The sequence below is a fragment of the Nipponia nippon genome, unplaced genomic scaffold, assembly GCF_047370975.1.
Source record: "Nipponia nippon isolate SJK-2023a ecotype South Korea unplaced genomic scaffold, ASM4737097v1 scaffold_8, whole genome shotgun sequence".
Classification (NCBI taxonomy): domain Eukaryota; kingdom Metazoa; phylum Chordata; class Aves; order Pelecaniformes; family Threskiornithidae; genus Nipponia; species Nipponia nippon.
In genome coordinates, this window is record NW_028262402.1 from 45,637,140 (window position 1) to 45,652,838 (window position 15,699).

General features: G+C 38.4%; 1 protein-coding gene across 1 annotated transcript in view; it reads left to right on the forward strand.

Moving 5' to 3' along the window:
• Positions 1-13,194, forward strand: part of GLDC (glycine decarboxylase) — a 51,632-nt gene extending 38,438 nt beyond the window's left edge. Inside the window, exons 17-25 of the mRNA XM_087741699.1 lie at positions 4,374-4,499; positions 5,394-5,543; positions 6,002-6,114; positions 6,742-6,883; positions 7,948-8,059; positions 9,326-9,421; positions 10,617-10,789; positions 11,471-11,551; positions 12,560-13,194. Of these exons, the coding sequence (XP_087597825.1) occupies positions 4,374-4,499; positions 5,394-5,543; positions 6,002-6,114; positions 6,742-6,883; positions 7,948-8,059; positions 9,326-9,421; positions 10,617-10,789; positions 11,471-11,551; positions 12,560-12,703 (1,137 nt within the window). The 3' untranslated portion in view covers positions 12,704-13,194. The remainder of the gene's footprint in view (positions 1-4,373; positions 4,500-5,393; positions 5,544-6,001; positions 6,115-6,741; positions 6,884-7,947; positions 8,060-9,325; positions 9,422-10,616; positions 10,790-11,470; positions 11,552-12,559) is intronic.
• Positions 13,195-15,699: the final 2,505 nt, after the last annotated feature.

The following is a 15,699-nucleotide window of genomic DNA, read 5'->3' on the forward strand; positions in this document are numbered from 1 at the left end:
GGACATGACTCGTGCAAGAAGTGCCACCATATAATGAGTTATCAGAAGGTGAAAAGCAGTATGGTCTGTTTACCAGTGGATCCTGTTGTGTTGTAGGAAACCATTAGAAGTGGAAGGCTGCTGTGTAGAGCCCTACACAACAAGTTGTCAAAGCCATCAAAGTCGAGCCAGTTTCCAGAAGCTGGCTCTAGAGATAGCTGAACGAGACAAGCATCCAGTACTCTATGTCAATACTGACTCATCGATGGTGGCAGATGCCCTGTGAGAGTGGCTGCATCATTGGAAACAGACCAACTGGCCGTGCAGGGGTAAACTCATCTGGACTGCTGCCTTCTGGCAAGACATTGCTGCCTGGGTAGAAAGCATTACTGTAAAGGTACATGTCATACAGGTGCTCACAAGCCCAAAGGCAACACCACTGAAGAACACCGAAACAAAGAGCAGGTAGGCCAGGCTGCCAGAATTTAAGTGACTCAAGTAGACCTGGACTGGGATCTTGATGAGTTATTCATAGCTAGTGGGTCCATGAAATATCAGGACATTTAGAGAGAGACCTAAAACCTACAGATTGGTGATCAAGGGGCGGACCTAACCATTGAAGCCATCACACAGGCTACTCATGAATGTGAAACAGTGATTCAGATCTTCAGTGAGATGGATCTATGCCCAGATGGCCGTGCCTCAAAAGAAAACGGGCAATAACATTTTTTTGCCTTTTCAAGGTGGTGTGACACTCCTTCTCCAGCTTTTTCAGTTACAAAGGGAACAGGAACTGATTATCTAAAACTTACACTGCTTATAATGTCAGTTGGTTCCCGGTATAGCCAGTCCTGACAGAAGAAGCAGACAAGCCTCTGGTATGCCTTGGCAGGTACTCATAGAAGTTTCTAGGTTCATCTAGTTCTTGTCCATTTAAACTGTTTCAAATAAATTTCTGTAGGGTATATGAAGGTAACCTTGCCTTACAAGGGGAACAAAAACTGCAGATGAATAATGCAAATCACTTTTGATTCATTGAAGATCATCTTCACTTGGTAACACTAGAGTCTAAAGGTTTGATTTGTATTCTCTTCTATGCTAACTACCTGAAGCTTTCACTTCAAGGAGTCACTTCTCAGCTATACAATTGTAACCTGACAAAAGAGAGTTCTTGTAAACCTGAGAGGTGATACAACTGTAGTTAACCCCAAAGAGGAATCCCTTCTTACTAGTACATTATGTTTAATAGAATTTTGAATTCTAATTTTCTTTTAAAGAGAATTCTTTATTTGCATTTAATGGCAGGCAGTTATAGCTGAAAAATCTGAAAGTAATATTGTTCCTTTAGGTGCTTTCTGAACAATCTGTGATGCCTGGAAGAAAGGCTGTGTTAATCATAGGTTTTAGCTGTAAGTTTAATTGGAAGTGGAATAGTCTGAAATATATTCGAACAAATTCAATAAATGTCATAAGTTCGTGGTAGCAAGTTTCATTTTAGAGAGATGATTGCACGTTTGTGATATAAGAACAGCCAGGTTAGCCCAGACGAAAAGTTTGTCGGTCCCAGCATCCAGTCTTACAGTGGTCAATGGCAGACTGATAGACTCCTCTTACAAAGAAGAGTACAAGGACAAAGCAAGTATACAATGATACCCAGCACACGGCTCCAGCTTCTACATATCTGTGGCTTGGGAACTTCCTGATCCAAAGGAATCCAAAGGCCTTGCTTATGCATTTTTCTACAATTAGATCTGATCACTTGACCTCTTATGTGGAAGTTTCTGGTATGTACAGTATCTTGGAGAAAATGTTCTGTGGCTTTATCACCTGTTATCATATAATCATCACCCATTATCATATAATCGTATGTCTTCATAAGAAATGCGTCCTCTTATTTTTTTGAACTTGACTTCTTACAATTTCACCTATTACCCTCTCACTCTTGAAAGATGATGAACAGTTCTTCCCTCTTAACAGTTGGCATATCATGTGTTAATTCTGAGATTTTTTTTATTACATCCTTATCCATCCTCATTTCTGTCTTCCTAGCTGGATTCCAGTTATTTGTCCATCCTTCTCAAAAAAGCCATCTCAAAGCTTTGGTTATCCTCGGAGCTTCTGTGTTCCTTTTTCTTTGTTCTGTATTTCCTTTCTAGTTTTTAATGCAGTTGCTTTTTTCCCCCCAACACTGCAAGATCTTTTGAGTGGCGATAGGTTCAAAACTACTATCCCAGTTGTGTATTGATAAGATTTGTTTTCTTGTGCAATATTCTAGATCTGTCTGGCTCCAGTATATTCTGTTTTGAATGCTATTACTCAGTACTGTGCATTCTTTTCTGAACTATGTAATCAGTTCTTTTAGTGACCTGGGTGATTTTTTTATTAACAGGATATTTGGCATTTCACTGTATGTCTCCATTATAAACCAATTATGAGTAAGGTGAAATGCTAGGGAACCAGCACAGATATTTATAACGTTCTATTAGGATGACCTTTCTCCACAGTGGAAACTGACTATTTATCTTTTAGTTTCTTTTCTGTGTTTTCATGAAATATTTATCTATGTGAACCTTCCTACTTACACCACTGGAAATTAGTTTAGGAACATTTTTGGGACCACATCAAAAACTTCTTGGAAATCTGAGATTAGTTAGATCTTCCTCTTTCACACACTCATAGAGTTGGCTTTAAACAGTAGGAAAAAAGTCATTAGTGCAGTAATATCCATATTTTCTGAACCTGATTTTATACTTGGTTTTGGAAATCATTTGCCTTCTCAAAACGGAAGGGTCATTGTCCTGACCTCCTGAGAACTATAATCTCTGTGTGAGGAAACTACCTAAAATTGAATAGTGAGTGTTGTCTTTTTCTGTCTTTGTTTCTTTGTTGCATCCAGATAATCTCAAACTTCTTGGAAATCATCCACTCTTTACAAATACAAGCTTTGTTTTTTGAGTAGTTTTACTCATTGGGAAGTGAAATTAGGTTGAAATTTTATTCCTTGGATAGTTATCTTCTGATTATCCACGTATGCTTTGCTGTTTCTCTTATTCTGTGCAAGATCCTTGGGCTTCTGTGAGTGTCTATGGTCCTTCTATGCTCAGAAATATCCAGAGGTTAACTGCATAGAAGAGAGAACCTGCAGGCTGCTTGCAGGTACTTACACTTAACAGATTTCAAATGTTATAGCAAAATCACGATAATCTTGGGAAAAAAGGGAAAAAAGAAGAAAGCCCACAAAATATTGGCCTTTCAACTAAAGTGACCTTTTCTCCTGGGCTGGGAAAAGTAAGTAAACCAGCAAACCAAGCTTCTTGCAGTCGGCCTCATTTGGATTTGGTGCCCTCTCGTGGAAAAAAAATATCGACATTAACTAACAGCTCACATCGGTCTATATTATTGCCTGATCAATAACTTCTGTACCCAGCAGCTGCAGATGCAACCCAGCAAGGCTGGGTGGCAATCTAGACTCACCTTACATTTCTGTGCTGAAACAGATGGGTCAGTTCCTTGGAATAGCTTTTAAAGTAGTTAACATTTGTCTCAACATCTCCATGGAACATGAGGTGGAGATCATCGTGCAGTGTCTCATGAAAGCAAAAAGTGCCTTACTGTCAGTTATTTAATGCAGCTAAGTTTGAGTATCTTAATAAACTTAGTTCAATTAATCCTTCCAAGAGAATCATAATAGACAAATGTTTCAATATCCTCATTGAATAGAAGCAAAGGATTTTTTTTAGAGAAGGTATATTTATTGTCTTTAGAAGGGGTGGACTTCCTAGCAAATGTCTGGAAATAGCCTGAGCTCCATTTTCCTAACTATCACTAACATGAACCTACATTTATTTAAGTGAAGGTACTTCTTTTTTTTTTCTTTTTAAATGAACTGTGTAGAGCAACTTCTGTGTAGAGAAACTTCTTCACTATAGCCAAAATATTTCAGTCTAAATTTTTGTTTTGAATAGAATACAGAAGAAAATGCTTTGGAAGTCAGCTGAAGATGTAGTGGGAACTTGGAATTAGATAGTTTTTCCTTTCAAGTAATTGTACATATGGAGACTGATCACTGTAAAAAAAAAATCTTTTAAAAAAAAGGAGGCTGAGAGGAAAGGATTTTAAATGTGAGTGTCTGAAATAATATTCTGGAACTGCAGCCCTAAATATGATTTATGCAGCAAATGAAACTTTATTTTCCTAATGAGTATTTAGATGCTGATACTTGAATGTAACTTGACAGTTGCATCCTTCAGTAGAAGTGGCAATTTGCCAGTAAACATTCCCTCAGGATCCCTTTTGAAAACTTTGATAATGAGTTGTAGCTGAGCGTAGACCATAATGCTTTAAGATTTTTTAACTAGTTATACTTTAGCCCCTGCTTATTTTTCTCTTCTAAGGTTTGCCTTATTCCTAAATCTGCTCATGGTACAAATCCAGCAAGTGCCCAAATGGCAGGAATGAAGATTCAGCCAATTGAAGTGGATAAAAATGGGAGCATTGATATCTCCCATTTAAAAGCAATGGTAAGTATTTAATTATATTTAATTATCTTTAATTTTCAAGGCAGGAACACTCCTTCTCCTCTACAGGTAATAGTGTTCGCAGCTGAATCAGATTTTTCTTTGAGAGAAAAAAGGGCAATAATAGTGATTACATGCTTGAAAAGGATAAGTAATTCTTTCCTTTTTTTGCTCACTCAGACACTAGCCATGTGACACTTGTGAGATTTCCTTTAATTTGAGGATCTTTGGTGCAGGAGTGGCTCAGAGAGTCTTTCTACACAGTAGGCTCTTTTATAGCAGACTTTTTTGGTCTACATCTAGTATTTGAAATCAGTGAAGCATGTTCATGAGTGTGAAGCATTTGAAACTGCACTGTAGCCTTCGCTTAGCGAAGTTCAAGCTCACCTCTGCTGGGGAAGGTGTTGCTAGGCAACTTTTTTCACTTTTTTGAGTAGATTAGCTGCAGGTGAATCTTGGGAATCCAAGGAATTAGCAGGACACATTTCCAAAAATACATATTTGAGCAGGCTTTTATGGTAGTCATAGAACTGTATTGCTGAAAGTGGGGGGATAGTCATTAGATCGCATTACCTTGAAAGCCAGATGTTTCACTTAGCTTGTCTTATGGTCCCAGAAGTGACTATTATACATACATCTTTTAATACCATGCTTCCTTCCCCAATTTAAAGTTCTAATTTATTGAGAAAACACTCTTTTTCCATAGGTATTGCTGAAGGAAAGAGCCCAGTATCTCTTGCTGACTATAAATGACTTAGACTACCTGTTGATAAACTTGCTTCTCACCTGTAGAACACTTGATGACCTTAATTACATGTTTTTGTAAGAATCTTCTCTTAAGAAGCTTTAGGAGCTTCAATGACCTTTTTTTTTTTCTCTCTCTTTCCTTGCCACCAGGTCGACAAGCACAAAGAGAACTTGGCAGCCATCATGATCACATACCCTTCCACCAACGGTGTGTTTGAAGAGGAGATTGGAGATGTGTGTGACCTGATTCACAAACATGGAGGCCAGGTTTACTTAGACGGAGCAAATATGAATGCCCAGGTACAAAATCTCCTAGGTACATTTATTACAACTGGGAGTGTATGTTTCCTTGGAATAAAAATAGCACAGCAGTACTCAGTTCAGACCATAACACAGCTTCGTTGCAAGATGGCACAGTGTTTGGGGGAGGAGGTGAGGCTTCGAAGAACAGTAATAAAAATTAGATGGTGAAAATAATTCCCTTTTATCTGATTTTGCCTTGAAATGTGTTGTAAGTATGGGTTGTTCACTGAAATTGGCTTAGTGTGCGTAATCTTTGTCCAAGACATTCTTTACAGACATGAGTAAGAATTCCTGAAGCAAAAAATTGTTTGCATCAATTCTTGTTTATGATGCATCACATTAAAGAAAAATGGAAAAACATATAGCATCTTTTTCAATGTATTTTTCTTGAATGAAGTAATAGGTCTTAAAATGGCATGTAAAGAGTATTTTGAGACAGAGTATTCCCTTCACAGGTGGGTCTGTGTCGTCCTGGAGATTACGGCTCTGATGTTTCTCACTTAAACCTTCACAAAACCTTTTGCATTCCCCATGGAGGAGGAGGACCTGGAATGGGACCAATTGGAGTGTGGGTATCTCTTTATTAAAAAAAATTCTTCAAAAAAATAAAAATCCCTTAGTGAATCTCGGTTGGCAGTTCACTTAAGTACAGAGCCATGAATCGGAGAGGTGTACTGTTGTTTGTAAACTTTTGTCCTTCTCCAGGATAGTCACGTGCTGATCTCATGAATGGTCAGGTTCACGTGTATTCCCAAACCCTGGCTTTCATGTTGACCCTTTAGTGTGTATGGTAGACCTTGCTCAGCAGTCTGTTTTCTGAGTAAATGCAGAGATGATCTGTGGACTTTGAGAGCTGATATTGTACGTAGTCCAGAATGCAGAAGTGGTACATGAACTACATGAATCTATCCTATATGACAATCATATTCCTTTAATAGAAAATAATATTACTCTTTTAAAAAAATCATTTTGATTTGGATAGCTGCATGAATATCTTGTGATATGTTGAAAACTGAGTGCCATCCTCCATTTTCACCAGTTATCTTAATAAACTTTCTGTTGAAGAAGACATAGACCAGACTTCCTGGAGGACTGTGTTTGGAAGGAAGGTGAAGAGAAGCTACTGCTGAAACTGTCCAGAAATGGTAACACAGGAACACACATTTAAGTTCTAAAATCAATGTTTTTGTTTTAGGAAGAAACATTTGGCTCCCTACTTGCCTGCCCACCCTGTCATCAAAATACAGCCGGATAAGGATGCATGTCCTTTGGGTACTGTCAGTGCTGCACCTTGGGGTTCCAGTGCTATATTGCCAATTTCCTGGGTGTATATCAAGGTGTGTAGACTTTTATAAGGAGTATCAGCTGAGGGTCTGTTTCTGTCAGGAAGTCTGAGGACCACTGGAACCACAGGAACAGGTTTAGGAGCAACTCATCATAAGACGTTTGTACAGACTGAAATGGATATGACTACAGCACGGTTATAGGTTATTTACATCCTTTGAACCTCCTTGTTTTCCAGTAGGACAATAGAACAGCCTGTTGCCATCTGTTGCAGTAGGAAAGGATGGCAAGACAACTGCTGTATCTATGCAGCCTGCTTAATTCTTCTGTTTCTTGTCTGTAATAATTCTTGGCACAAGTGGGCATGGCAGAAAGCTGCAATCAGGCTTGCCCCTCCACTGTTTCGGACATTGAAGTTATCATGTTTAAAAGCTACTTGGTAATTACTGTTCTTCCAATAATACTTTTGGTTGCATGCTGCAGTATTGTTATACTTGACCTGTCTGTAACATTTAACTTTCCAAAATCTGTTTAATAGGAACTTGAATTCCAGGGGATTTTACTGAATTTGAAAACTGAACTTAGTTTTGGCTTTGGATGTGTAACAACTTGATAATGATCTATGTAATTTTTTAATGCACTGTCTCATCTGTGACATGACAGCAGCAAGCAGAGTTTGAGATCAGGATCATCTGTACAGAGAGCACACATAGCTTTTTAGGCAGCTCTCTGGATGCTCTTTCCCTGGGGGTAAGAATGGTGCAGTTCTTTCTTACAAATGTGCTGATGACATTCTTGAGTTCTGCTCACTTTTTTCGATTCACTTCAGAGCTTCTCAGTTTGAGGAAAGGTTTGGGTTGTTCATTTGTTGACTTTAAGAGCAAAAACTCTTACACAGTAAGCAGTCTCATAAGCTATGTATATGAAAGTTGCTCTCAAGTAATACCCAGTGCTTTTCTGTGAGTGTAGTGTGGAAAACTGTAATAGCAATATGACTGCCTTAAAACTAGCCAGATGCATTCAGGTGCTGTTGTCTGTCATGCTTGCCAGTACAAGACACACTTAGCTTGCTTGGGAGTGTTTTTAGATCTGCTTTTTCATGTCGTTCCTCTTTCAGACAATGGGAGCAAAAGGTCTGAAACATGCTTCTGAGATTGCTATACTAAATGCAAACTACATGGCAAAGAGGCTAGAGAAGCACTACAAAATCCTTTTCAGAGGAGCAAGAGGCAAGTATTGGACAATTTGTTTTCTTCTACAAAGCTGACTTTTTTTTCCTAGTGTAGAAGTTGGCTTGCAATATGGTTCTTTTTTAATGCTACGTGACAGCTGCATCTCAGACTTCTCTTGATGTTGTTCACAAGGAGAGAAATAACCTGCCACACTGCTTCTGTGGAGGTATTGCAATGAAATTGAGATACTTGCAAGGAGAAGAAAAAATGCCTGTTTGTAATTAGACGAAATAATGACAAAAGATGGAGTAAACCTTGGCATCAAATTATTCTCCTTGAAGTCTAATATAATGAACAGTAGAAAAATAGAAGCAACAAAGTTGACACCTCCAAATCTCGCGTAACTAATGGCACAACAATTTAAGAATGGAAAGCAATTTTTTGACCTGCACTTTCCCTTGCACACTTTCTCTGGAAAAAAAAATCTCTCATTTCCACTTGTTATTCTCCTTTGTGAGACGGGGGAGACTCCTGTTGTCAATGCAAAATACTTTTAGCTACATTGTAGTTGCCTGCTATAGCTCTCCAGTCTTGCAGCAGGACCGAAGTAATGAAAAAGAGGTGAAAGAATTTCCTGTTATTGTGGAGTAACTATCAGAGAATGCTATTTTGCTTGTTTAAGCTGAATGGCTCAAAAAACCAGTTCAGTACAATATGTACGCTCTTCAAAATATATGTCTTAAATTTAATGCAGTACACCTTGGCTAAATCTGCAGGTTGCATTTTAAAAGAATATATTATTTCCTCACAGAAGTGAATGGAAGTTGCAAATTTTGAAAGATTCAGCAATGAAATGGAACAAGGTTCTCCGGGATCATGGATATAAATTTAGATAACTTACATCTTTAGCCTCTCTATAACACCAGATTTGCGCTTTTCTCTGGTGTAACGTGAAACTGATTATCTTGTACATGGCTAATTCAAGATAGCCTAAGACCCAAATGGTGTTGGGCTACTGACAAATCCGATTATTTTTCAGAGTACTTGTAAATTATAAGAGCTACTTTGACCACTGTTTCCTAGTTCTGATCTTGGAAATGAAGCCTCTTCTTAATGTGACGTGGGACTCAGAGGGCCAGTCTTCAAATACTGAGTTGTATATCTCTTAGCTGATAATTTCGCAGGTTTGAGTTTTTGCCCATGTGGATATTTTTTAATTTGTCTTTTTGCCATGTTCTCCAAAAAACCGATCAGAATAGACTGCTTGGTAGATTGCATTATTTTCCTAGTAAGTAAACATAGTGTATGCTTTTTCGTTTACAGGTTATGTAGCCCATGAATTCATTTTGGATACAAGACCATTCAAAAAAACAGCAAACATTGAAGCTGTAGATCTTGCTAAGAGACTTCAGGATTATGGTAAGTCAAATACCTTTTTTTAAAATCGCAGTGTAAGTGTGAATTCCCTAAATCTCTTCTAAAGGGAGCCAGAAACATTCTAGTCCTCTGCTTATGGATGTTAAATCTGTCAACAGTCATTCCAGGTCTCCTCATGTTCATTAAGGGCTTAGAGAGATATTGGCATCAATTGACTTGTAGCAGCTACTTAAAAGTTTGCTGCTACCTCCCCAGTTTTGTAAACTGCCCCTTCAAATTGGCAATTACGTGACTCTTAACCATTGGAGCAAGTAGGTTGGAGCCAAGAGCTTAATATGATTTCAACACCAAAAAAAAAAAAAAAGAGAAAAAGAAATAAATACTTTTGAAGTAGGATAATAGGATTTAAACGGTTCCATCCTGATACAGTTCAGGCAGTTTTGTACACATGCTCTGAAGAATCTGATCATGGCTACTCTTTAGCTGCCAGACAAGATGACCCACTGAACTGCTTGATCCTATGCAACTGTGCTTCTAACAAATATGCATAAAAGCTATTAAAACCCTAACCAGTAATACCTCGTCAGTGAAATAATCCAAAGCCCAGTTGTGATACCAAAAAACTCACCCTTCCTGCTCTTTGTTAAGTGGGCTGCTATGGCCTTAAATAGCATGCAGCACTTCAAATAGACTTTTCAGTAGGTATGGAAGTGAGTTACATCGGTAAGTTTAGTAAAATTCCATCCTCTGCAGCTGAAAGAGAAGTGTCATGAGGCTGTAATTAGCAGAAGTGCAGGAAGGGTATTATGAGAGACCACCTTTTCTTTTTACCTTGTTTACCAGTGCAGAACTCTATACTCTTCTCACTTTGCCGTTCATCTTGTCATAAAAAGGTAAAATGACAAAACACTTCTACTGAAGTGAGCAGCAGAAACAGAAATAACCTGGAAAAGAAGCAATAGACTTCAGGCTGAAAAGTAGCAAAGCAAAAAGAGCAGGTTTTAAGAGCATTTCATTAAATCAGTGTGTAACTCTACTGCAAATAATACAATGGCATTACCCTTCAGTTTTAAAGATACTTGAAAAGCCTGTCTTACCTCTACAATACCCTGCCAACACTACCAATGAGTTCAGTCCTGTAAGGATTACAGAAAGGGCTGAATTTGTGAATCATTTGCTAGCTAATGCATATATTAACTCATAACCTATTGTCAGTGACTGATTTTTTCTTTATCAGGATTTCATGCTCCAACCATGTCCTGGCCAGTGGCAGGAACACTTATGATTGAACCAACAGAGTCTGAAGACAAGGCAGAGCTGGACAGATTTTGTGATGCAATGATCAGTATTCGGCAGGAAATTGCTGAAATAGAGGAAGGCAGGATGGACCCCCAAATTAACCCACTAAAGGTAAGATGGCATGTAGAGCAAGCTACCAGCATCAGCTTAGCCCTTGAGACTTACTTGAGACTATATGAAGCCGCTTCCTGGTCCTTCATTACTCTTGAAAATAACTGTGTGCAGCAATGAACACATGATCTTCTTGAAATTTGACTTTTTTAGAAACCTTAAACTATTCCAAAATTTGAATTTTGACTTCTTCAAGTCAGAAGTCTGGTCTTTGCTGACAGAGCGAAGGAAGTTATTTATGCAAGCACATGATCTATAATTTTTGAGGCCATCTCAAAGTAATGAAGGACAGATGCTTATTTATCTGTTTAAGAAGGGAAGTGGAATGACCTTAAAACTAACCGTAAAGTAAAGATTGCAGCACAAAATTGCTATAGGCTCAAGTTCTGTTCAACTCTTGTAATGCTGTACTGACTTTTTAAATACCAAGGGGATTTAGTGAAAAGTTGGAAGCATATTCAAACCTTGGGTAGTATCTTCAGGCAAACTGAAAAAAATCCAGATACTGACTTGCTTCCTGTTCTAAATCTGTCTTTTTTCCCCCAGATGAATGGTAGTCTCAAGAGACTCTCTAGACAGTAATTATTTATATGTAGTAATGTGAACTTGAAGGGGGTTCACACTGATACATTCAACTGAATTCAGTAATTTCATGTCCTAAACATGTCTTTTTGCTTGTAGATGTCACCACATACTCTGAACTGTGTCACTTCTTCCAAGTGGGATCGTCCTTATTCCAGAGAAGTGGCAGCATTCCCACTGGTGAGTAAATAATGGGATCCTAGTGGTGTGGTAATACATAAATGTGCTTTCTGCTCTGTGGTTTTCTGGTCAGTTGAAGTAATCTGGTAAGAATAAAAGCTTCAGAGCCATTTTTACTGTTGCTCAATTTTTATGTGTGTGAGCTCTACAGTAGTCCCATTAGTTTTGTTCTTCAAGACAAGGAAAAAAGATCTTAAAAAAAAAAAGTGTCTACACATGAAGTGCAAACTTGGATTTCTAAATCTCAGCACTTTGATATTGGATATTCCTATCGGAAACAGCCCATTCAGTTCTGACGTACTGCACCAGGGGCTCCCAAAACAAAGTCCGACATCCGGATGTTCAAAGCTCTGCTCCCAAAAACTTGGATGAGAGTTTGACAAGATGCATGGTCAGCATGGGGCAAGCCACATCAATGTAAGCCTGCTACAAATAAAGGTCAGACTGGAGCTGGATACATCAAACTTCTTCAGAGCACTACATAAAATTGCTTCCACAATCTTAACAGCTAAATATATGTGTAACTAACTTTTCTCACCTAAAACTGAATTGCATCTATTTTATTGCTATGTACTTATTTCAAAGAGCAAGAATTTAACTGGACCTGTGAAGTTTGCCACCTTGTTTTATATATTATATTATAACTATATTGAACAGCATAGGTCTAGGTAGTCTCCTCCACTTTTTCTTGGTTCCCATCTGTAAGCCAATTATTCAAAGGGTCATAGTTTTCTTTTATCCCATGACAACTGCTTCTTTGCAAGCATTTGTTAGAGAACAAGGGTACACTTTTTTGAAACTATAAATATTCTTTTGACTGCCAGCTTTATTATACGTGCATGTTAACTTTTAGGGACTGCAAACTGCAAATGGATTTGAAGTAGGACTTCACTTAGAAAAATCCACTTTTCCAGCATTTGTCGTTCTTAAAACTTCTAATGTCTATTACAACTATGTAGATTTGCTTGGTAGAAAAATTAAAATAATAGTTTTTCCTTCTGTACCTAGCCATTTGTGAAGCCTGAAAGCAAGTTTTGGCCCACAATTGCTCGCATTGATGACATATATGGAGATCAACATCTGGTTTGTACCTGCCCACCAATGGAAGCCTACGAATCTCCCTTTTCTGAACAGAAGAGAGCATCTTCATAAGACTGCTTCCAGCTGCCTGGATTTCTGAGTCCATCAGGATGGCCTTTTCCTCCCAGACCTGATAGGGGATTTATATACTGTGTATATTTTGGATAATCACCGTGTTTGTTATTGAATCACTGCTCAGTTAAAATGTAAATAAAATCAGTAAGTTTGGTGTAAACAAAATTTGATTGTTCCACAGCAGTTGATGTTGAAGTTGCCTTGATTCAGCATTTTGTCTGTTTTGTGCTAAAGTTTTAACAATTAACACCCAATTTACAAAGTGGCATGAAAGATACGGTTAAAAAAAGTAGAAAAGATGCAGAAGCATAAGGCAATAGTAGTGAATATTAACTGCAGGAGTAATTGTTTATATTTTGTAAAAAAAATGAAGTAGATTGTTTAATTTACTTCACGTATTACCACTAGCATTGCTAGTGTTAATATTTCATACTGGTTTTTTAACCTACCAATGTTAATACTCTAATAAACTTGGGTCAGAATTTTAAGCGTTGTCATGTTCTGGATTTTAACTTTTCAGCTGGATTTATCCAACAGAGCAGTATGAAATTGTGAAGCTAAAGTTCTCATTTGTCAGAATTGCCACAGCAGTAGCAGCTTCTACACAAAGCAAAATACTGGCAGAGATTAATAATGAAATAAGTCACCAATTTTTTTTAGTGAGCTAGAATGATCAGTTTTACTGAGCAGTAACAAACTTAACTTTTTTCTATATCACATCAGTTTTTCCTTGTAGTTCCATCTAATCCTCTCCTCTTATTCTGGAGAAGGCAGGAAACACCTTTTGTGTCAGACTGTGAACTGCTTGGTATGAGTTAGATTTTGTCTAACGAAGTATTCTCCTTCCACAGTTTCTCAGATCTCTTATTTTGGATACTGGCTTTGGTTTATACAGTGCACTCAACTTGCCTTGCTTTGTCATGTAAGTCTACAGCTTGTGTAAAAACTGATTCACAGCTTTAGCTCTGGCCGTCCAAGAACACCGACAGCACCCTGAGACCAGAGCCCTACTGCTACACACATGCCGCATTCAGTTACTCAGCGGCCAGAATGCAGACCTCGGAGAGAAGCCTCTTCTGATCTGTTCCCAGTCAAATCTACATAAAACCAGTCCTCTCACCAGTTACGCAGACAGACCATACGCATTACGACCACATTTGAAAGGAACCTGAGAGCGGATCTGTGCAGTCTCATTTGCGTTTGATGCAAGTGAGCGCCCCTGTAGAGACAAACTCATTCAGCCACACAAAGCAGGATTTTGGTGAATGAGGAAGCAGGTTCTGGGCTAACCCTCAGGCTGGGGAAAGGACCGCACACTTTTGCACCTTACAACCAGCAACTACTCGTCCTCTCCTTGAAGATGTACATGCACACTCATGCCTGGGAGCTTTCTCTGAAGTGACACAAATAAGGCTAGTGTTCGTAGCACTATTTTAAGTACTGTACTTTTGTGTCCTTTACAGTGAAAGTTTCGGGACTGCAACTTTTTCATTACCTACCTTTAGACTTCAGTGGGGGCTTTAATTACACAAAGAGGCTGCAGATGACAGGAGACATGAATGGATTTCTTTAAAGGAAGGTTAGGCCAGAGGCCAGTTTTGATGTGAAAAGCTGCACCTAGGTCCTAAAATGTCTAAATACATAGTGAAGAAAATTAGAATTTTATACTCTAGAATTTTGTATTGAGAAGGGTGTCTTTTGGTAGCTACTGATATAGCACTAAGGGTGTAAAAAACTGTGAAAAAAATCTGCAAACTTGAAATGTGAGGAAAGGACAGTCCTTCTGCATTGCCAATCTAACTCCTGAAGTCTTGTCAAGCTGCTTTAATGTTTGCTAAAGGCAGTTTCATGTTGCTTGATTGTGTCTGTCACTGGAAAGATATAGTAAAAAATTGGTTTACATATTTTTGTATTAAGCAGAGAACTTCCCATTGTTGGCCTCAAACTGACAAATTTATCTCATCAATTAATTGGTAAAAGCTATGAAATGTAAAAAAGCATTAAAAGGTATAAAATATTTCACAGCACTCAACTATGCTTACTGCACAGATGCAATGATTGTTACAAACGTAAAATTACATCTGTTTTCCCCATAAAATATTCAGCTACTGTTCTGTAAAACATAGAAGTTCAACAGGATATAAGAATCTGTCTACAGCTCTTTTAAACTGTGTGCTTAACACTAATACCAATTCACCTACTGAACAAAGGCTGAACCCTCATCCTAGTAAGCACAGAAAAAGATGACAAGTTAAATATTTCAAAACTGTTCCGCTATGACTACAGAAATAGTACCAGCATTATATATTTTGGATGCAACTGAAATCCTAAGTAGAATGGGGGGGGAGGGTGGGGAGAGAGAGAAGTTACTTATTTTGGATGAAGTGAATAAGCCATTAAGCTAACTTTCAGCCACAAAAACCAGCGCTGCCACGTGCACCTCAATGATCGGTTCATTACCACACCAGTGTAAGGGCAAGATCTTAAATTACTGAGAATGACATATGTACTTTCATATATACTTCTGTTATGTGCCTACTTTGCAGGCTGTCAGTGCAGCCCCATGCCTACGGTGGGAATCTCTGACTGATGGCTGTGCAGGGCACCCACCACTCCCAGCTGCCCCAAGCTGGCTCCGGCAGCAAGCACCGCCAACGCCAGCGGGGCAGGAAGGGCTCCCTCCATCTCCGGGACCTGGGTTGAGCACTAACAAGCTTCCTTCAAATGCTCAGTAGAGACCAGAGTAGCTACATGACAGCCGCTGCTATAGAGTATGTCTGAGCCCATGGATATCGGTGTCAGGTTGTTTTTTTTTTTTTTCTTAATTAACAATTTTTTTCCTTGAGAAATGAGTGAAGGACTATAAAGCCTCACGTCTGCAAAATAAGAAACCCACCTAAAGAAAGTATTTAGTAACCTGAAAAAAAATTTCTATAAAGATGTTATGGTTTAAATAAGTGGATGGTAGTAAAAACAAAATTAGCAACTTTTCT